The sequence below is a fragment of the Lissotriton helveticus genome, chromosome 2_1, assembly GCF_964261635.1.
Source record: "Lissotriton helveticus chromosome 2_1, aLisHel1.1, whole genome shotgun sequence".
In the NCBI taxonomy this organism is placed as follows: Eukaryota; Metazoa; Chordata; class Amphibia; order Caudata; family Salamandridae; genus Lissotriton; species Lissotriton helveticus.
This window is the reverse complement of record NC_136059.1, coordinates 923,753,979-923,777,888: the sequence shown is the minus strand read 5'-3', so window position 1 is coordinate 923,777,888 and position 23,910 is coordinate 923,753,979. Positions and strand designations below refer to the sequence as shown.

General features: G+C 42.7%; 1 protein-coding gene across 1 annotated transcript in view; it reads right to left on the bottom strand.

Annotated features, from left to right (window-relative positions):
- The window catches only part of CNTNAP4 (contactin associated protein family member 4), a 1,902,933-nt gene that overhangs the window by 84,826 nt on the left and 1,794,197 nt on the right, over positions 1 to 23,910 (bottom strand). The window contains exon 18 of the mRNA XM_078675664.1: positions 3,766 to 4,005. Coding sequence (XP_078531790.1) covers positions 3,766 to 4,005 — 240 coding nt within the window. The remainder of the gene's footprint in view (positions 1 to 3,765; positions 4,006 to 23,910) is intronic.

The window sequence follows — 23,910 nt, the reverse complement described above, 5'->3', positions numbered from 1 at the left end:
CGCAGCGCCGGTTGCTGGCTTGCGAATACCACTTAGGGCCCTGGCACTTTTTATTTTATAAATGTGGTTTACAATCCTGTAATTTTATGCATTCGCACTTTAAAACTCAGCCTAAGTGGCTTTGTAAATGCGTGTTAATGCAGTTCATTGGTTCAGTCTCGCTCAAAACATCAATCTAGAAGCAACAATCGAAAAGCAATATGACTTGAAGCACACTTTAGATTGGAAAAGAATAGCAATGCGGAAGTATACTTTCAGCCATTAATAAAGATGTTACTTAGGAGTAGATTTGCCTAAAGAAAATGGTGTTTTTTTCATTGAATGCCTCAGAGTATTAACACATTAGAACACATTTCCAGCGCATGTGATGTTAATGGGTTCTGTGATTTGCAATGATCGTGCAAGGTTCACTTCAATGGAAATCAATGCAAGAATGCCTTCAATTTTCATTTTTAAAACGAGTATCATCCATTATGCATTGTGCGGTAAAGTCTGTGATTCCGAGGAGATTCCAGGACTGGCAGCTCAACTCGCCTGCTTATATCTATACAACTCTGGGACAAACAATGTATTATGTTTGCAAGTTTTAAAAATTGGAAATAACAAATATTACAATTAACTAAGTTTATGGTACACAATGTATCAACCCCCCAAGGACATATGGCAGAATTGTTAAGTCGAGATACAAACATGTCAGTAGCAAGTGCTTAACTCACTGAGCTATCATGTGCGGTGCGTTTGTGTTGCTCCCATCGTGCTCCGTGCTCCTATCGTAGGTGGCACGATGACACATTTTAAAATGACAGTGCCGGTTCAGGCAGGTGGTACACCTCAAAGAGTCAGACATTATTTGTTCTGCTCCACATATGGGACCGTCCAAGTGGCAACGCTATTTTTCAGATCTACCAGTGTGTGGGTTTTCTGAAATGACTCATTTCCCACAATCAAGTTGGGGCAGACCGTAAAGACAGACACCTTTCTATCAAGTGCTTTCATGTCCGCCAGAGCTCCACTCGGAAACGTCCCAGGTGGGTGGAAACATCCTTCAAAATCAGGGTTGGATTGGGTTAAAAAATAGGCCCGGGCGGGCACGCAAAACAAATTAGCCCACATTTGCGGGTTGCCTTTCCGTAAAAATACTGCTTCAGGAAGTTTTGAATACATCTGAGGCCACTTCAGCTCAGGCCCCCTACCCCCACTCAATCTGCATACACTAATGGGCTGGCCCAGCGAGAGAAGTGGAGTGACACCTCTGTCCCATTGGTAAAAGGGAGGCAATAGAGGCCTTCTGCCTCTGGAAAGGCCACTCAGGCCCCCACTGGGCAGCTGGCAGCATCTGAACAGCACAGAGACTGTCCAAATCAGCCCCAGGCTCTCAAAAAAGCGCCCCACTGCTGGAACTCGGATACCGGCCCCTCTGCCATTGCCTGAGTGCCCGCCTTACCAATCCGACCCTGTTCAAAATACAACTTTAAATGTCCAGATCGGTAGAGAGGGATTAGTTTCTGTAATCTCTCTATCCTGAGTTTATTGCCGTACTGCTAGAATGTACCTAGCACACCAACAGACACTATGTTATGGGCACTTTGGGGCATATTATCAAGAACAGCGTTAAAATTATCGAGGTTTAGCGGCAGAAAACTGCAGCTAAAACGGCGATAATGGGCTTGATAATATGCCCTTGAGAATTCCAATACAAGCCCATGTTCACACCAGAAAATGGACTTTTATTGGAATTCTCTAGGGCATATTATCAAGCACATTATCGCCGTTTTTGCGGCAGTTTTCTGCCGATGAACCAGAGATAATTTTTAACACAGTTCTTGATAATATGCCCCTACATTTTTTAAATTCAAATTAAGTCGAACAGCATTTTTGAAAGAGCAGTTTTCTGAATTTTCAGTGGATAAGAAGAGGCCATTCTAATGTGTAGAATGTATACAAATAGGCAATCGCTGTGTCCCAAATGAGTAAATATATGAAATGTTTAACGGTCAAAGCACCCAGTATCGGTATGAGCCCATGCACCAAATAAAAAGGTATCATGTTAAAAAACAAAACAAAAAAAAGACACTCGTTGGCAAATCGTGGCAGCTCATAACTTCATGACAGATCTTCAGGATGGTCTATGAGGGTTGGATCGGAGGTGCTGGGTTAACATCAACCTTTCTGCGGCCGTGTCTTGCTGCCTCCCCTTCTCTTATAGTTTCGTTCACAGCACAGTGGGGTGGCATTGGTATATGGCAGATCCTGGATACTCCCCAGTGGCAGACCCTATGAAGTTTAGAGCTATTTCATTCACTAATTGAATGTCTCTGCTGCATTTCACAATGTGCCAAAGATATAAGCTGCAGCGGCTAAACAAGCTTCTCTTGTTGGAGAAAGGCAGTGGAGGCTCTTCCGTTAATACAGAGGAGCCTCGCCCCACTGCTATTTCATCAGTGCAAAAAAGAATAAGAAAATGAGAAAAACAGGATGTTATTATCATTTTATATTTCTATGCGGGACTTGAAACCAGGACAGGGCTGGGCTCTGTGAGGCCACAGCAGAGTGATGAGTGGGTTTGCACTCCACGAAGTGCGCATGACAGTTTGGTCAGCCTTCTGGGGCCGGCCAAACAGTCATGAGCACTTAACCCGAAACCATGTGGGTGCCCAAGTGGGCAGGCCCATCACCTGGTAGCAGGTTAGAATCCCACTCCCTCTAAAACTCAGGGCATTTTTGAGTGTTGTACAGTGGATGGATGTTTATGCCATGTAAGCTGTAATATTCTCAACGTATTTATTTGCAGGAACTTCAAATCTCACTCATATTGAGTAAGGGTCACTCACACATTTGACGGTTGAGCTCTCACTCGTACCAGTCTAAATCTCACACCAGCTGAGGGTTTGGCCCTAGCCTCTAGATGATGTGCTCTGCTCAAAGCACCATTGTGTCAGGTCATAACATTTTGGTAGCTGTATAGCATTTTAAACGTAAGTGCCCCTGACACCATTTTGTATTTCGGCCCCACCTCCATAATTGACTTCACGTGCTGCAGGGCACAGCTGAAACAAGTAAGCGCTGCACTGTCACTACAGGCAGTGAAGAAAGATTGAGACTGATCACTGTTGGTTGTACTTGTCTTGGTGGTGGGTCCACAATGCACCATAGTGGTGCCTGAGCTGATATTCAATTCGCAGTTTGCACTTTGCATTGATACTAGTGTTAGTTTGACAGTCTCGGAGCTGGTTTGTTCGTGATGTCAGATGTTGCCAAAACGGGTGCACTGGGCCATACTAACTAGGGTAAAAAACAGGCTCACAGTCTGGGCCCATTCAAGCTGCCCATGTGGCAATACCCAACTGCTCAACAGGCAAGTCAAGTGCTGAAGGCATCAACAGCAATGAATCGGGTAAATCCACAGAGTACTTCTAATGCTAGGTTTCGTTTTATGCAGCTGCAAGTTATAATCAGTCCACTTAATCCTTGCAAAACCAGTATAAACGATTGCACAGAGAGAGCTGTCAATTTTTGGAAAGGAAATGAGTCCCATTAGGTTAAAGTCAATTTGTTTCAACATGCTTGTCAAGTCAGTACATTCAGTATGTTTCATTTAAAAATACATCAAAGAAACGTCTGTTCTAAATTTACCTGCGAATATGCAGAGGTGGCATTAGTTTCGCTGTTGATTTTCTTCAAAGCTGTAGAGGTATTGTACAGAGCAAGTCTGACCGGAGGCAAATTAAGACACGTCAACGTTTTTTTCTTCAATGCACTACCTACCCTTTTTGCAGAACGGCCCAGAATAAGAAGATGACGTGCAGTCACAAGAGAATCCAGTGTGCTTCTCTACACAAGTTCCTCCATTGTGGCACAGGCTTCCATAACTGCTGCAGTGTCCGGGGCAGCCTGCTTCAACGCCGGGGGTAATCTTGGCTCGCTCCTCCAGGTCAAGAGCAACCCCATTCAATTGCAGAGAGCGGATACAGCCCAGAAACCCCTTCTGTCTGGAAGCAGTGGCACCTGAAATACAGTTCATCGATTTGAATAATCCTTTGCTATTTTTTTTAACAAAACTTTTCGTGGCCACAAAGCAATAATATGCTCCAAAGGGTATGAGAGCATGCATTCCAAGTGAGCATACTACTAAGCATATTAAACACTGTACAAAATAAAGCAAATGTGTTTTACTGGGAACAACTGGGAACAAATAGATGTATTTAAATCGTAGGTTTCGATATAGAAAAGCATTGGCAAAGCCAATAGGTCTCAGCCGTGAAACCTATTTGCTATGAAATGTCCATAGTTGCTGTGTCCATTCACTGAGACCATTTGTGAAGAGCATTTGTTGAAAAATTACAAAATGCATTTACAGATGAGCAAACATGCTTTCATAGCAGTCATCTTTAAAAGCATTTCTAACACTCTTCAATGGAAGCCACACATGGATGTCATCACGTCTCTAGTGGTCATATTTGATGGATTTAGTTATATTTAAAAAATACTGTTTAAAGATGGCCACCATGGATGCAGATGTTTACAGTGGACATTCTTTTAATCATGTTTGGTAGCTTATAACAGATTCCGGAAGATGCCTACTTTACATTGGTAGGCTGTCATCTTGGGATGGTTTAAAAACCTATTTTAGAATGTTGTCTGTTGGAAGAGGTCTGGCAGTGCTTAAAGCACCAATGAGCTGGGATGACAAGCTGACGTTGGGTGGGAGGTAGGAAGGGGTGGTTGAAAAAGAGGAGGCTGGAGAGGGCAGCAGAGTGTACATGTGATCAGGCAAAGTGCTGTTCCTCACAGTGCAGGAGATTCAGTGGCTAAAGTGGGCAATTCCAATGCCCCACACTGGATGGACTGGTGGTAAAAGAAAAATGTGAACTTCCTTTAAACAGACCAATGGATGAAAGGGGCTGACCCAGAAGCATGAGAAATAGCCACTCACATGCTTCTGACATACGCAGTGTAAGAATATATTAATCAATTAAAACACTGTTAGTTGGTACTGCTTGTAAGCAGGACATATACAAAAATAGGAAGACAATTCTTTGAATAAAGAGCAGGGAAGTGAGACACACAACAAAGTAATCCAATCAGGAACAATGGGCTGACTCAAGGCCAACTCTATATATTTGTAATGAATTGGTCTTCAACAGACATAAAACTGCTTGTAGTTGGCATCTAAACAATGAAGGTTGAGTTTTATGAATGATGCAATCAATACATGCAAACTTTATCTTTGATGTGATGTGCATGTGGGAGACTTGAAATTAAAGATGGTTCACTTAATTGGAGTCTCTAGTCTAAAGAAATATATCCCATTACTCAACAGTTTTCTCCCCTTCCCATGTGACCCCTCTTTTAGCGTTTATTCTACAAGTGCAGACTCTATTAATATATGTTGGAAGTAACTTCTTGTTAGACCCACAGGAGGACTCTGGGGAACGCCATTATCTTATTACCTGCAGCTGTGTCAAGTTTCTCAAGACCATGAGGGATGTGCTGCTCCCGTCCAAGTTTTTCCCTTGAATTCTGGGAGTGGTAGTCTGGTTTATCACATTATAAAACAGGACTACAAGTCCTGGAATGCAAGTAAAAAAATGCGGACTTGAGCAGCACATCACGCATGGACCTGGGTAATGTGGCGGCCATGTACATGTGTGACAGAAATATAACACAAAGTAGTTCTACCTTGTACTTTTCCATTGGACTGCAGTACAATTAATTTGGAGCAGTTTTTCCTCCTATTCATAACACGTATATTAGTATCTACCCGTCCTGCAGAGATACCTAATATTTAGCTATCAATTTGGTTCTACAAAATATTGGAATAGAATATTACCATAATATACGACCATATCTGAAAATATCACATCTGACGCTGTTATTAATTTATAAAATGTAATTCTAAAAGTTGTAAAAATAATAAAATGGTCCTGCGGTTTATAATCACAGTAAATAACACATGTTGTTATTACCCGATCTAACACTCAGTTTAATAACCGAGGGTGGTGGGATTCTGAGCTGGCCAAGATTGGGTTCAAACTTGAGATCTTCACATTACCAGATATTAGCAGCAACTTTTAACTCACTGTGATATCACAAATCCAAATATTTTCATCACTGCATGACACACTAACAGATTGGAAGTTATGAGGGAACATGCACAATACTAGGTGACGGGTGCAGGCTAAGACATTTTGGAGCTGAAATCTGCCCTTGATTAACCATAACCTCACTTGCTTACCTGCCACGTTGCTGACTTGCTTGTTCCCCGGTCAACCGTTTGTGTGGAGGGAACGGACACACACAGGGAGTGCCATTAGCATACTTCCAGCTCAACACGGCGGAGGTCAGCAATCTAGCTGCTCACCTTCCCCATAAAAAGCTGATGCCTGCCTCAACGTGCAGCGGACATGCGCAGTGGGGGCGTGCCGATGGCGTGCCAAAGGCAAGCCTGTCTGCGCCCGTCTGCGGCTGACCGGGGCCTGGGGCCAGAACCCCTGGTTAAATCCGGACTTATACCAAGGCAGACCTGCACACTCTTGCTGTAGGCAGTAACGTCCTCAGAGCAAGAGTGGTAGACAAGTTGAGAGCTGAAAACCTGTTGAGGTGTAACCACTCTAAAATTCCAGACCCTTCCCCCAACATCAGAACTACGCCTAGCAATCCACCTGGCCTGAAAGTGGCAGTCCTAAATACTCGATCTTTACAGAAGCACCACCTGGAAGTTTTCCCACTCCTCCAGGATGGAGAGCTAGACATCTTAGCTCTCACTGAAACCTGGTTAGGTGATAGCTCAATCCCAGACATCATCGCCGCCCTTTCAGGGAACCTCAATGCTTTCTGGCAAAACAGACAAGAAACTGCCCGGGGTGGGGGAGTAGCTATAATTTTTAATAAACTGATAAAGGCCACTAAAATAGTAGCAGAGAGTATCGACCAGGCTGACATATTAGGGGTTAAAATCCCATTCAAAGCATCCTGCCTGTTAATGTTGGTCGCATATCGCCTCCCACGGCCAACTCCTAACTTTAACAAACTATTTATTGAAATTGTCACTGACCTCTGCTCTCAGTACAAACGACTCTTTGTAACGGGTGATTTTAATTACCACTGAGGCACTGTCCAGAAAGAGTTGCCAGCTACCCAGTTTGAGACAGGAATGTGTGCAATGGAGCTCCACCAACTAGCAGATGCCCCCACCCATCTGAAAGGGCACACTATCGATCTCATCTGAACCTCGCGTCCATTGGCCAACCTAATAGACATCAGCCCCTACGCTTGGTTGGACCACATGCTTTTAAGCTGCTGGGTCCCAATGGACTGCCAACTACTACAATCACCCCAGAGTGTAGTATGGTACGCAACTAGAAGAAAACTGAGGTCGACAACCTAGCAGAGACCCTGCTTAGGTCCCCTCAGACACCCACGTTCAAATCAGGAAACTTAGACAAGGAGAACGTAGCCCTGACTAACATCTTACACCGAGTCATAGACAAAGTAGCCCCGGAGAGAAGAATCAGAGTGAGAAACAAAGGGAAGGGGACTCCCTGGTTTAATGAGACTCTGAGGGTACAAAAGCAAAGCCTCACGAGAGGCAATGGCGGAAAGCCTATGAACCAGAACAACTGGCAACATATAAATCCTGACTTACCTTATATAAAAAATCCATTATTGACAGGATGGCCGAATACTATGAGGCGAGAATCTTCATAGCTCCTAATAAGCAGAAAGAGACCTCCAAAATATTGAAAGAGCTCAGCCAAAAATCCGAAGTGAAAACCAAAGAGGCTTCTATAGACTGTAATACCTTTTAGTCCTACTTCCTGCAAAAAGTCAGGGATATCATCCTTGAGGTCGATAATACCCCTACTAACCAAAATTGTATAGTTCAACACCAGGTCTCCCCACCCTCTGGCAACCAACTCACTGCTTCCCCTTTATTGGATCCCACATCACAGACACAACTAATGAATCGTATCAAATCAGGTTCCCCTGCTGCCCCCTGCCCCCGAGGATTTTCCGAATGGCCGTTCCTGGCCTCGTGAACCAGTTTCACTCACTGTTGAATAACTCCCTGGTGACCGGCCACCTACCCTCCAATTAGAAGGAAGCCAGAGTAATCCCCCTCCTAAAAAAACCGGGAGCGGATGCGGCCAGTCTCAAGAACTATAGGCCCATCTCCCAGATCCCTTTCTTGGCGAAAGTGGTAGAGCAACATGTTCTTAAATCTCTCTAACTTTTTCTGGAGGAACACTAACTACTTCAAATACAACAAGCGCACTTTAGAGCACACCATAGCACTGAACTGGTGATGCTGTCTGTCTTAGACGACCTCAGAACCATGGCTGATAAAAAACAACCAAGCGCCCTGATTTTAATAGATCTATCAGCGGCTTTCGACACGGTCAACCATACCCGGTTACTGGATCGTTTAACAGCCTTAGGTATTCAGGGGTCGGCACACCGGTGGCTAGATCCTTCCTAACAGGGCGGTCCCAGAGGATTCAATTGGGGGAACGAGTATCGGACAGGGGCGACCTAACCTGTGGCATCCTCCAGGGCTCTGCACTTTCCCCGCTCCTATTTAACATTACCTACAGCCCCTGGTGACAGCCCTTACCCACATGGACTGTTGTGTCTTCAATTATGCAGACAACACCCAGCTCATTTTCCGGATTGACAACTCCACCCATGCCCAGGTAGAGGCACAAAACTTTCTCAGATTCACTGTAAACTGGATGACTGCAAACTCATTAAAAATGAACCCTGAGAAAACAGAAGTCCTTGTCATCCCTACAAAAGGAAACTCGTGGAGCGATCTTTTCTGGCCCCAGGAGTGGGTGCCATCCTCACCCCAGCCACAGCTGTGAAAATCCTAAGCATTAAATTGGACCAAGAGCTTTCCATGGCTAACCAAGTCACTTCTGTGGTAGGCACCTGCATAGGGCTTCTAAGACAGTTACGGAAACTCGCCCCCCTCCTTTCAACTGCCTCACTGCAAATGATTGTGTCAGCCACAATTGTCTCCAGACTGGACTACGGAAATTCATTGTATATAGGCCTGCCACAAAAGCTCACCAATAAACTTCAAGTAGTACTTAACGATGCAGCTAGGCTGATCTTTAGGTTACCTAGACGGGCCCAGGCCTCCCCTCTGCTGCGCAAACTCCACTGGCTCCCCATCAAGCAGAGAGTAAAGTTTATAGGCCTTTGCATTGCCCATAAAGCAATCTATGGCAAAGCCCCGACCTATATTAAGGAACGCTTGAAGAATTATGTAACAGGACGCATACTGCGGTCCTCTGAGGCTTTTCACATGGCCATTCCTAGATGCAATATTGCATCTATAGGGGGTAGAGCTTTTTCCGTAATGCTCCCACAACTCTGGAACCAGCTGCCGGACAACCTGCGTAAAAACCGGCCCTTCTTCCATTTAGGAAACAACTGAAAACAGTCCTGTTTAGGGAGGTACTGGATACTGTCTAACTCACTATACTGTGGGGCTTTACATCTGCCCACGACCTCTGGCTATCCCCGCTAAAGCGCCTAGAGACCCGCCGGTGATTAGCGCTATATAAAAATCAATTACAATTACAATTAACTCTTCCATAACAAATTGCCTTTTCAAGATGGTATACATAACATTTCCACTGGCTCTGTTTGTGACATCGTGTGAGTATGCGCCACGAATGTCCTTACATTTTTCTATGCAGAAATGGCTCCTCTATAGATACAACTGAGGGGTAGGAAATATCTGGTATAAAAACATATATATTTTGGACTTTGGCAGTCAATGGCTCTGGAAGATTTACTGTGCAACACGTTGCGTTCCAGAGCTCGAATCACTCCAGACTGTATTACTTTTTATTACACAACATTTTGCTCATAGTTAAGAAAAATATGGAAATTGTCAAAGAAAAGCAGTTATATTGCTGCAACAAATATACAAGTAATATTTGTATATCAGTTACATGAAAATGAAACCACATAAACCACATAAAAATCTTAAGGTTCAGATATCTACATCACATTAACAGCAAACTTAACTGCTAACAATTTCTTGCATGTCACAGGAAAATGTGATTCTTATTGGCACAAACGGCACTATTAGACATGAATTAGTGTAACTTGAAGAAAAAGATAAAAAAGTGTAGAAAAAAAAGCTCTGGCAAAGTAAAGTATTGGACCCCTAGCCCTGGCATGGTTGTACGACGGTACCACATATTTTTTACACATATGTTTTTATCACGCATATGCTTTTACAATACATGCTATTACTGCACATTATTTTTACATTTAAAAGCTATGTATTTGTGGAGGGAGACCCCCCCCCCCACAGCTCCTAACGTACTTTAAATGCGTGGTAAAGGCATGCATTGTAAAGGCATGTAGATTGTAAACATGTGCGTGCTAAAAAATGCGTGGTAAAGACCCAAGTTAAAAACCTTATTGTAAAGGCTGTTTCCCCCCGCATGGAAGTGCACTTCTATTTAAGTAGATGTACACATGTGATCAGGTAAAATGCTGCTTCTCACAGTGCAGTAAATTCAGTGTCTACATTAGGAAATCCCATTACCCCACACTTTGTGAGCTGGTGGTAGAAGTAAAATATGAATTGTAATTATTAGAGACCAATGAATGAAAGGGGCTGACCGAGAACCTCTCTATGTATGTATATATTGTTTATTTAGACAGCTTTTTATTACATGAGACTAGATAGAAAACGAAGCTATCGCTAGGCAAGCCCTTAAAATAAGTTGAAACAGGAGGTTACTTAGAGGTTGATAGACTACAACCTGTCATATTTATAGATCTCCACCTGGCTGGCAGAGAAATGATGGCACCGAATGTTTTCTGCGTGGCCACCATAATTCATTTGACCACCCAACAAACATTTATTTGCTTTCACATACTCCTAAAGTGGAAGTTTGTTATGAAACAACATAATAAAAAATGCTCTGGCATGCTTGGAGTTTTCTTCTGGTGTGTAGGAATACATTTTTATTTATATTTTATATCTAGTACCCCCAGATTTTCCTGGCAGTAGCGAACAGGAAAAAAAGAACATCAGAATGTCTGTCCTAAATAGGGTGGACTGTCTGCGGTCCTTATACTGGCAGCCCAATGTCCTTCGGCTATCGGTCTAAATTTACAGCCAGCGGAGTCTGGATGAGCACCACAAATGAAAACATGACAGCCAATGAAACTCCAAATAAAGCAGATGGGCCATCAGTTTGGCATAGTGGGTACTACTCAATGTTTTTGGCAAAGTACCATGTCTGTAAACTGTAATTGACCCACTAAGTACTTTATTCATGAAATCTTCATGGAAGGACAACTATCATCACATGTTCCCTATATATTTTGTTCATCCCAGGTAATTTACAATGTTACTCCACTTTGTTTAAGCTATAGCATACCATAACTTCACTCTAGACAGAGAGGAGACCCAACAGTGGCAGCTGGCACAGGTAAGAGTGGTAGGGCAGGGCATAGTGGGGGGAAGTCGACAGATGACGGATAGGTAAAATTAAATAAATAAAAAAACATCTACTTGGCGATGGGGCGAGCACAAGGCAAGTGGTTTTATTTATTATTTTATTTAATATTGCCTATCCTTTCTAATATTGCCTAGCCCAACATCAACTTCCCCCAACCCGCCTGCCCCACTGCTCTTACCTGAGCTGACAGCCACTGAGACCCAGTTGGTATAAATAAAGAGCCTACTGTGATCCTGCAACATGACCTCTATTAAATAGCAATGCAGAATTGTTGCGTTAAACAAGAAAATGAAATAATATATTTTATCCTAAATAGAAGAATCTGCAAATATGTGTAGTAGCTATCTCTTTCTTTTAACATGCCTTTGAATACAGAACTATGCATGTTGCTGCCAAAAGACAAATTCTGCAAGCCTATCTGCAAAAAACATCTATGATTCAGTGTCATCTCTCCAAACCACTTCAACTTGGTCTGACTCTACATCAATGTATGTACCAACTGCAGGGATCTCTGGTTAACCCTTAGTTACATGTGTTAATCCAGGAACATTCACTCAGCATTTCTCTTTCCCATTGGTAAAATGTGTACTTTTAAATTGGGTTCCAATCAAAATATTTTACATAGCAGAAGGGGTCGTATTGTTACAAGGAACAGTAATGTACTTGGTCTCACTCTCAGAACACTTTGCTGACATAGTAAAGGCAGCTACAATGAAAGTTCACTTGCAGTTCAATTACTTCAGCAGTAGTTGCTTTGATGATGATAGTGTCAGTCCCCAAAATATGTTGTTGAATCTGATAAGACCGGATAGTGCTGCACTCTTCTGTTGAAAAGTCAGTACATCGCAAGATATCCAGTTGTCAGTCACCAGGCTTAGGCAATAGGATTCCTTGATCCAAAGGAAGCTGGTTAAGTTATTTTCATGATGACACATTTCACAGCACCACATGGATTCTTGGATTAGGAGACACCTGCCTCCAAAATAGGAGGACTGCAGTCCTGAGAGCAAGAAGTCCTAGAGACTGAGAAGGTATTGAGTGAAAGGTAGGAGTGAAAGAGCTCACATAACCCTGCTTGACTGGTTTGCAACTGACAATTTGAGATGTCATAAATTGTGTAATCAGTTGTAATTTAAAATTCCATCAGTGATGCAATATGTGTGATTATAAGCAGATAATTGTGGGGGGTGCAATTTATAGTTAGCTATCACTATACACACCCATCATGCACTGCTTATGACTTTACATATTACCTTCAGGACTGGGGTACTCATTGGCAATTTGAACACTATTGTTCTCTAAATCTAATGAGTGATGTCACAAGTAATGTAATTTAACATGTCATGAGTGTAATATGTCAGGTCATAAGCAGTTCACAATGAGGGTGTAAGTAAGAGTTAATTGACTAAACTATAACTGGCATATTTCAGTGCTTTCTGAGGTTTAGTGTAAGTGCGTGTCTCATAATGTCACCTTAACGTTTGTGTTTTTCAGTTAATATTTGTTTTATTTTATGGCTAGAAGTAATTTTAACAATGCCACAGTAATCAGAATAATTTCAGTTATTTCACATCACTCTTTGATGCGGAATTACTAATAAGTATGTGATTACACCTGCTCAGGTAGTTCAAAGGAATTTTTGGGGAAAATAAGCATAATTTAGCTTGCATGAATATCTGACAGTTTTATGGTGGTCTTCCCCCAACATCTTGCCTGCCTCCCTTAATTTCTCTCTGTAATAATTTTTGCTAGCTTTAAGACTCTGCACTCTTTACCACTGCTAACCAGTGCTAAAGTGCATATGCTCTTTACTTAAAACATGGTAACATTGGCTCATACCCAATTAGCAGTTGTACAACAGAACACCACAGGGAAATAGGTCGAAATCCTTAACAACAGATTATTAAAATACCTTTAAGCTGTAATTCCTGATTAGAAAGCAGTAGCTGTGTCATGTTTCATATATCTGGAATAGTAATGATAAATCCTATGTACCAGTAAAGCTGGATTTAACATTACTGTTTTGGAAATGGCACTTTTAGAAAGTGGACATTTCTCTGCTCTTACTGTTCTGTGTGCATTACAGACTGTCTCCAGTACACGTCTGGGCTGGGTGACAGCTCTACTTTGCGCATTCCCTCCAGCCAGCCACAAACACAGGAAGGCTAGGTGTAGCTGAGTACCATCTACATACATCTGCATTTTGATGGTCCTTCCTGACCAGGAACAGAGAAGGGTGCAATACTCACATTTAAATAGGTAGTGGCCAGACCGCATACACAGGATTGATTACCCACTACAGATAGCCTGGAAGACAGGACTTTCTTTAAAGTGATACATATGGACTCCAAAGTCACTCTCTAAAGTCTCTCCCACTTCATAGGCACATTTGGGTATATGTACTGGGTTTCTGACCCTATCTAAACAGTACACTTTTGGACCTGTGACTACTCTGCCAGGGAGTACAACTGCTGTGCTGCTGAAAGGACTGCCACTTTGCTGGAACTTTGCCTTGCTTTGAATTTGTCTTGCTGAGCTGCCTGCTGTTCCCCTGCCTAGGCGAGAAAGACTAGACTTGCATCACTTGAACCCAGAGTGGCTCCAATGGCATGTTGGCTTGCCTCTTGTTTCCAAGTCACAGTAATATAAAATACTTGAACCACGTGCATCTGGACTCTGCAAGCTGTAAGTCTGCCCTGCTAAGGGGTGCTACCCTTGTCCTGGATACTTGGAAGGGGCCTAAGATGATCCTCTTTCTGTATTCCTCGAAGCACCGTAAAGCCTCGCTACACAGCTACCGGCCTCACTGGAATTGACGCCAGATGGCGCGAAGCCCTGCAAAAACCCATCAGAGCCAGGCAAAGCCTCACCACACAAATCTCTGGGACTGATGCACAGCGACACATAGCACCACAAATCCCCAGGCACCGATGCACAGAGACACTAAGCCCCACAAAGCCTCGCTGCACAGCTTTTTGAAACTGACTGCCGGACAATGTGAAGCCTCTCAAAACAATGCCATGCAGACCGCACCCTAGGATTTAAGGTACTGTATTCAGTGGGCCCAAGTGGGCCCATGTAGCCGGCCCATGTTCCACTGTGGTCGGCCTGAACTTGTGACGTTATCCCAGTCTGGAGGAACCAGATAACAACAGTTGATGCTTTGCACTTTTATATGGAATTTTCACCTAAATCTTTAAAGCTGCATATCTCAGGATCTACTTATGATTTTTGTTGTTTTGATCTTATTTTATTCATAAAATCATAATCTCTTTTTCTAACCTGGTGTGGAGTCTTTTAGTGGTGTTTTAACTGTGTTATTGCATAAGTTAGTGCAAAAATTCTTTAGACATTGCCTTCTAAATTAAGCTTGCCTGTGCTGTACTAAGCTACCAGAGGGTGAGCACAGGATAATTTAGGTTGTGTTGTGACTTACCCTGAGTAGAATTGTGGTCCCTACTTGGACAGGGTGCGTATCTCTGCCAACTAGGCACCTGATGTGCAACACCTGTGCTGCTGCTTTTGCGGTTTTGTATTTAGTCTTATTTTATTCGCACAAAATACATTCTCACATCCACTTTGGATGAAAGGATGGATTTTGCGCTAAGAAAGTAGTACTAAGATTCACGCTGCTACTCATATTCTGTTGCATTTAGTACTATTTCATAGTGCAAAATGCTACCTCACATCCAAAATGCGAGGTGGCATGTATGCATTAAAAAATAGCACTAAATGCCAAATTATCTTCTCATGTAAATAGTTGGAACCTAGCAGAATTTTGCAGTAATTCATAATAATTCCACTACAACAAATTCGCAGGTTACGCTCACTCCTAGTTTATTTTTTCATCATATCTGAAACTGGGCAGTACCCAACTCTTCACAAACGACCAACTCCTCCTGCCCAAGGCATTATGCCATGCTTAGTCGTGATAGCAGTAGGGCCCGGCCATACGATCAGGCTCTGTCTCCAACCCACCGCTGACACCGAACCCACGCTGTGCACAGCCTTTGCCCATGCACACAGGGATTTGGTTGCAGACCTGCTTTGAAAAGCCAGTCCCTTCAACCAATTGACAGAAGTTGGCCAACCTCCACTGCACAAAGCCTCTGACAATAGACTTTTGCACATTTAAAATACTGCAAAATGCTGTAATTTTCGGACTTCAGTTTATCAAGATTCTTGGTATTCGTAGATTGAGTATTTCCTCAAAAATAGGAATGAGGTGGGGAATCCTATCTCAGCAATGCTGTTTAAGGTCGCCCTGGGACCACTGGTCATGTGATCATTAGGGAAAATCGTAAAAACATACCATGTAAAAAGAACAACCTATAGCGCAACTCTTTCATATCTATGGTATACGGGCCAACGTTAAGACAGTGCAACCAGTGCAGGCTCACCTGGCACTGACATCCTGAGATGCTGTGTTTGGAAATGACTTATGGGTTTAAAAGCACCTGCTGCAGAGCTCCTTGTGTGTCCAGCAGTTTTCAAGTGACAATAATATGTCAAGATAACTCTGGTGATTAATGTTCCCTTGGAAATAGATGGAGTTTTGTCTAGGCAGGTTTGACTCCATATACAGTAGCACAGACGGTGTTATGCCTGCTACAAGGAATGTGTACCATGCAGATAACAGAAATGTATTTTATTTGGATAGCTCAGTGGGTTACTGCTTTTGTCAGAGAGATCCCTTTGTTACTTGCAATTAATAAATAACAATCCAATTATACCCTAGTGACCTCTGATCTGTCATGAAGGGATACAAATCAAATTGCATAGTATGGGTTAGAATGGTGTGTTTTTCCCTTGTCTTTCAATACCATAATGGTGATAAAAAAAGGGTTCCTTTGGATAGTAATGCATACAGATTAGTTAAGCCAGCCTCAACCACTGTGATACGTAAATCCTGTGTAAGTGCATCTCCAGACCAAACACTCTTAAAATATTCTGCCTACTGGTGTGGATAACACGTGATTCCAACACCTTGCAATCCACACTGTATTATGTAACTTTTCCTATTGACTTACACACATACAACTATTTGTCTTTATATAATGTGTGTGTGTGTGTGTGTGTGTGTGTGTGTTTGTGTGTGTGTGTGTGTGTGAGAAGTAAAGTGCTCTGACACCTAACACTGGTGTGGTAGGACTATAAAACAAATGAAATGCATGTAAGAGCCGTGCAATGGAAAGATAAGGGGCACTGCTTAAGGGTGGTAGTGCGGGAATCAGTGGAGAGGTGATGGGCGGTGGGTCACCAAAAAAGGCTGTTGCATCAGACACCACCAGCGCTAAACCCCGCTAGATGTGTATATGGGTATCACTAACACATCAGTATCAGCACTATTCAAGATACATTCTAAATTACAAAACGAATTCTGCCCTTGCAATAAGGCAGACACCTCAAGGTTGATTTGAAAATCATGTATTGGCGAGTCCACAGGACTTCAATTATGAAAATAATAAAAACCGCCAAGGCTTTTTCTATTGAAAATTACAATGTTCCCTAAATCTCTGGAAAGTTTGATGTTTTAAAAATGAATAATTCACCGCGCTTACAAAACAATGTTAGCACCATGTCGATTTAATTAAAGAGTCAGTAGTTCAGAAAAAGGAACTCGATGTTATAGTTATGTAGCTGTGTTAAAAAGATAAAGGAAAATCCCCAAAGGATAAACAGTAATTTACTGCAGCAAAAAAGGTGCAATTAATATTTAATATTAAGAAATTAAAGACTGGATCACAAAAATTCTCTACCACTCCCATGGATATGTAAGACACGAAAACTCTATAATTCATCTTATTTTGTCTAAATTCATAGTATTATATTAGGTTAACGTTAGAAACGAATATTAGCATGCACATTATTTGTTTTGAAAATGTCTTAACATCGAGCAATTTCCTGTATTAATGTAAACTAACAAACTATTTGTAGGAAAATACCGTCCCATTAACAATGGACTATTTGCATATTTCTTTATTCATGAGAAATCATTTAAAAAGGATTTTATATGGCTTTGCTCGCGAGTCCTATATGGGAAGCCTCAGAGCGCACGCCCACATCAGGACCTCGGAAACAAGGTACCATATATGGCCGTTGTTAAGGACGGCATAAAGTGTTAGACATTAGAAAAGTAGTACTTTCATTTGGATTGTTGAAGAAAAACTTAAAAATATTAACAATAAATGTGCATTTTTCCGAAGAAAATCGATTTGCTTCTCAAATGTTGATTCAAAATAATTGTCATAATTTCCTCAACTCTCTGCGGCTACTGCATCACCTCTTTGTACCTCACCTGTATGTGTGAGTTAGCATTTACTAAATGGTGTTGAATGAAGAATGTGGTGAAGGTGTGCTTTGGCACTGGGCGCAGCATGGCGCATGTGTTCATGTGACAGAGCTTTCTAAAGCGCTTATATTTAACTTGGAATTTCTCCAAGTTAGCACTGATTACCTCTATCTGTTTTCAAACTGTGCTGTCTGCAGCACTACATAAACTCTGAGTAATGTCAAGTTAAATGTCCTTTAGCAATGGCATAAAGTTGGTAAACAGTAAGGCTCTGTCCAAATTAGAGCCGAGTACCTGTTAGTTTGCATACGAGGTGCCTAAAGTTCAAACATTTAACTTGTAGGTTCTCCTAGTTAATGCATGAACTTTAAACAGAACAATTGAAAACAGTGAGTAGGGATTTCCCCTCTCTATTTCGGACTTGTAATACGTTAATCAGTTAGTCCTGCACCCAGAAATATGTCCATGGCTACAGGGCTCCTTGCATTTTGTAGGGAAAGTCTGATTCTCAATGAAGAAGACTTAAAGCAATAATGATACCGACATCACAACATGTCACTAGTCAACTAACCAAAAGTATAAACTAAAGAAGAATCAACAATATCTGCTTGTTTTTTATAAAGTAGAAAATATTTTATTAAAAATCTATTAAATACTGAAGAAACCATTTAATACTAAAACAATACCCCATTTATACTCATTCATTCATACCTTCATTCGTACAATATGTACACAACATACAATAAAAATAAAAATTTTTGAGGCGAGAACAATGATAACAATTGATATCTAATTTTTGTGATCGTAGTGATACAATGTGGAACAATGGTAATAAACTGTTGTATTATACACGCTCAAATATATAGATCGCATTCTATGCCCTCATGTATCTAAAATAACATTGTATATCAAAGACACTAAATCCATGATACAATCAGTGGAAGAATTACCGTTTGATGGATCAAGAGAAACTTTGGTCACCTTAGACGTTGAGTCACTGTATAGTAACGTACCGCAGGAAGGGGCTCTCACAGCAACCATGCACACTAGAATTATTAACCCTGCCTTAAAGAACTGTACCCTATTAGCAGGGGACCTCTGTCTTTACAATACACAGGCTTACCTGTGTTTAAGTTATACTTGTGCTTTCTTCTTTACCTCCATGGGGCAAACACTTGTCCCACCGAGAAGGCCCATACCTTGCACCTCCACCAATTTTTGTGGCATACCCTCTACTTTCCAACCATGGATTCAGAATTACTCACACCACTGAAATAACTAAGGGCCCTATTATGACTGCTGTCCCATTTTGGCAGTCTGACAGGCGGCTACGCTAGTGGTCCAACCACCGGTTCACGAGCAGGGAGGGCGAACTTCCGCAAGACCGCCACCGTGCCAACATGTCTGCTACTGCAGTGGCAGGGTCAGTGGTGGCCCACAGTAGTGGTCCCCCCATTTCCACCACCAGGATGATCACAAACTGCCTTTTCGCTGACCTTTTCATGATGGTGACTCTGCCAAGAAAAGGTAGGCGGAAAGGCAGGTTTTGGCTAGCAAACATGTCTCCAGAGTGAGAATGCCCTTGAGGCATGTTACTGGTGCCAGCTGTATTTGCCCCATGCCCTGGGCACTGTTGTGTGCACTGTTTCTCCTGCGGCCTGTGCTGCAGGGAAACAGTGAGCCCAACCGTCTGGGGGCGTTGCAGCTTGCTGGCATTGGCTGCAGGCTCTTTCCTAGACCCACAGCATGCCGGTGCCATGAGTGCGCTGCCCACCAGCCTCAAGTTAATGTAATGCAGTGGTCAAGATGCTGCTGGCTTGGCAGCATATTCCCAAGCGCCGCAGCGGCGGGCTGGCAGTGTGTCCACTAGGGTCATAATCAGGCCCTAGATCTCTGAAGATACCTTTGGATGCAATGTGCTGTGCAATTGCAATTGTTTGTGAAAACCTACAAATTCCATGCATACAAATGCCTCTTCCAGACAAAAAGATTTGTCACGAAAATTACACAAGAGTGGTCTAATCCTACTTATGGGTAAATCTATTTTCTAGCATAAATGCAAGATTAATAAATAACAAATATACATTTTCGCTAGTAAATTACTTCTTTGCTCCCAAGTTCTACATAGGTGACCACAAGGCTTAGATATTAGCACTTTGAAGCACTTCTACCTTTGAAGAGGGGTGTCAAAGAATTCTAATATTACCTTACTATGTTGTGATAGTTCTTCTTCAGTACAAAATGCATTGCCCAGATTAAGCCGATACTGAACATTAGCCATTAACCAGTATTAGTGCCAAAGTACAACCTTGATACATTAACTTGCATAAAGATGTACATGTATAAGCCTTTTTTATAATTCTATTTCCTAACTATAACGACCCTGTAACCTTTGTTTTTTTAAGTCAATTTTTAAGGTTTTTCAAATTCTATCTCCTAACTACAATGTCCCAATAACCTTTCGTTTTCGTAAGTGAATTTCTATGTTTTTTTTATAATTGGTAGTCAGGTTTGCAGAGAGGTGGAGAAAAGGGGCGGGCCTCAGTGCAGCTCTTAGAAATTCTGCTGTGACAGACTTACTGGAGATAACAGGAAGGCTTGTATCCCAAGGAGTCTAAGCATCCAAGAGGCATTCCCCAACCACCAGTGCACCAGGAGGTGTATTTGCAGAGTGGTGCAGAAAGGAGGCATGGCCTCCGATTTCCTCTTAGCAATCCCACTTAGTGGGACTTACTAGAGTTAACAGGAGGGCTTGTTGGCCCTAAAGGACCCTCTGGAACCTTGAGCGATTCACCAGTATCAGAGCCAAAGATCAATCTTGATATATTAAATTGCATAAAGATGTACATTTTTAAGGTTTATTGTAATTCTATTTCCTAACTATAACAACCTTGTAACCTTTATTTTTTTAAGTGAATTTCTAAGGTTTTTCAAATTCTATTTCCTAACTATGCCGTCCCTGTAACCTTTGGATTTTTTCAGTGAATTTCCTATGTTTTTTTTAACTAGTAGCCGTGTTTGTAGAGTGGTGGAGAAAGGGGGCAGGGACTCCGACCAGCTCTCATGAATCTCGCTGTGTCACACTTGCTAAAGGTAACAGGCGGACTTTTTGGCCCCTAAGGACCCTAAGCTTCCAAGAGGACTTCTTCCTCTAACCAGTAGTGCTGCACCAGGAGGCACTTTTTCATAGTGGTGGAGAAAGGGGACATGGCCTCTGAAGACCTTTCAGCAATCCCACTGTGTGGGATTTACTGGAGGTAACAGGAGGGCTTATTGGCCCTCATGGACACTCAGCAGCCAAGGAGACTTCATCCCCAAACCAGTAGTGTGCCACGAGGTGCGTTTGCTAACGGGTGGAGAAAGTGGACGTGGCCTCCGATGAACTCTCAACAGTCCTGCTGTTTGGAACTTACTGGAGGTAACAGGAGGGTTTGTTGGCTCCCAAAGATCGTCAGCATTCAAGGGGACTTCATTCACCAATTAATAGTGCACCAGAAGGTGTGTTTGCAGAGTGGTGGAAAAAGGGTGAGTGATCTCCAACCACCTCTCAGCAAACCTGCTGTGAGGAACTTACTTGAGGTAACAGGAAGTGTTTCTTGCCCCCCAAGGACACTCAGGAGGCAAGGGGACTTCATCCCCCAACCCGTAGTGCGCCAGGAGGTGTGGTTGCAGAGTGGTGGAGAAAGAGGGCGAGTCCTCTAAAGACTACTCAGCAATCCCACTGTATGGGACTTACTGGAGGTAACAGGAGGTTTTGTTGGTCCCCAAGGACCTGATGGAGCCATTGAGACTTTGTTCCCCAACCAGCATGCGCCATGAGGTGCATTTGCAGAGTTGTGGAGAAAGGGGGCACGGCCTTCAAAGACCTCTCAACAATCCCGCTGTCTGAGACTTACTGGAGGTAACAGAAGGTGTTCCTGGCCCCCAAGGACCCCAGCAGCCCCCAACCAGAAGTGCATTTGAAAAGTAAAAGAGAAAAGGGGCGGGCCTCTGGGGATTTGCTGGCCCCACATTTATTTTATTTTTAATAGGAGGGGGGCCACATGGCCAACCTTTCCCAGGGCCAATTTGGAAGCCTAGCCTTTTTTTAAAATATTCTTTTTTTTTAAATTAAAAAAGAGGGGCCAAGCAGATCCCTCCCTGTTGGTTTTATGCCTGTGGACCCCATCAATCAGGGCCCAGCCTTTTTCTTTTTTCTTAAAAAAACAAACAATAGGATGGGGGGCCAAAAGGCCTCCCTCCCAGGCTAATTTTAGCCTCTGGACCCCATCCTTCATGGCCCGGCCTCTCATTCGGGTGCCCTGGTCCCACCAAGGGCCCCCACTTAGAAATGTGGGGACTGCGGGGGGATCCTCAAGGCCCATGCCTCCAGCTAGCTCTCTGCCTCCTGCGGGTGCCGGCATTGCTTTTACACATAGGGAGCTGCTAACGTAGAGCTCCCTGTGTATAAAATCATGTGGTCTCTGCTTGGAGCAAGCAAAAGCACCATGCTCTTACTTGCTCAAAGCATAGCACATCTTGCTATGGCTGTGCGGGCCCCAGTGCCATCTATGACTAAAGGAGCGGGGTAGCCCCCATCCCTTCACTTTAATGGACCACCCATGGGAGGTGGTAGACCCCAGGGCCATATATAGCCAGGGAGGGGGGCTGCATGGCCCCCTTCCTTTTTTAAAGTTAAGGCTCCCATGCATTTTAATTAATCCCTGGGGAGGTGGCAGTCCCCGGGGCACAGGGGAGGTCAGTGAGGCCCTCCATTTCTCTATATGTAGCTCCAGGGAAGTGGTCATCCCAAGGACTGAAGGGGTCCAAGCAGCCCCCCCATTTCTTTGCATATTGCCCTGGGGAGGGGGCAGGCCCTAGGGATGCGAGGGGTTCCATGTGGGCTCCCGCATAATTTATTATCAATAACCCAGGTTGAGTTATAAAATGGCTGGCAACACTTCCTGGTTGAAGTGTTGGCAGCCAATCAAATTTCAGTAAAATCCGCAAGTCCACTGCAATTATCTGCGTCTCCATATATCTATATTTTTTAAACCTTAAATATCTCTAAAACTACTGAACAGATTTACACCGAATCTCAAAAGGCATGCTTTCTTGACCAACGTCTTGCTTTCTGCGAAATGTGGTTTAATTCCTTTCAGCAGATCAGTCTGCAGCTGTGTTCAAAATACCTATGGGAAAATGCATGGGGAAAACCCAAAAAGGGTAAAAAAATAGAAAATTTGTATTTTGTGAAGATTCGTCAAGCGGCGCCAATGTTATTGTCAACACAAAAAAGCTTTACCTATGGAAACATGATCCTAACTATAACTACCTACTGGCAGATCCCCTTTAATCAATTCAGTTCTGTCCTAGGGGACTTGTATTGAACTGCAACCCTTCTTCTGTACACGTGTAAAGGAAAGGGGACAGCTGGCATTCAGCATTAGGAAATAATTTCATATATAGAAGCCATTCCAATAAACAGAATTATATGGCAACTGCAGAGCCAAAGGTACCACAAAGTGTCGTCTTATTTTCTAATCATAGTGGGACATTCGTTCTAATTCAGCTTTTTCTTGACTCTCACAGAAAAAAAGTCCCAGTTCCATGTTAGTGCGGAAACCACGCTTGTGTGACGGAGATTTACCCATTAAATCAATATCACACTTATATATTTATGATCTCACCGGCTCCTTCCTCAAATAAAAATAAAGAGAATCTTCAAGAACATGAAGGTAATAACACCCCAATCGGATATGTTAGGTAATCGATTTGGAAGATGAGTGTGAACTTGTATTCGCAAAGCTTGACAAACACTAGGATATGCAAAAGTGTTTATGGAAAATCATAAAATGCATTAAGTCTGTTAATGACATTGGTAGAATGGAGCTGTGCTGCTGCCTACTGCTGAAAGAGCATTTTCAGGATAATGAAACAAAATAGGCTTAATGTGTGTAGATGTAAGTCAATTTGGGCTTGATTGCTGGCATAATATTTGCTACCGTTCCATACCAAGAATAGAAAGTGCTATACAAATTCCAATAAAATAACAACACTCTATTATCCAGATGTGTCAATGACAGTGATCATAATAAGTTTTATTGGATGATAAAACTGCAGAAGGTAGGTCATAATTTATGT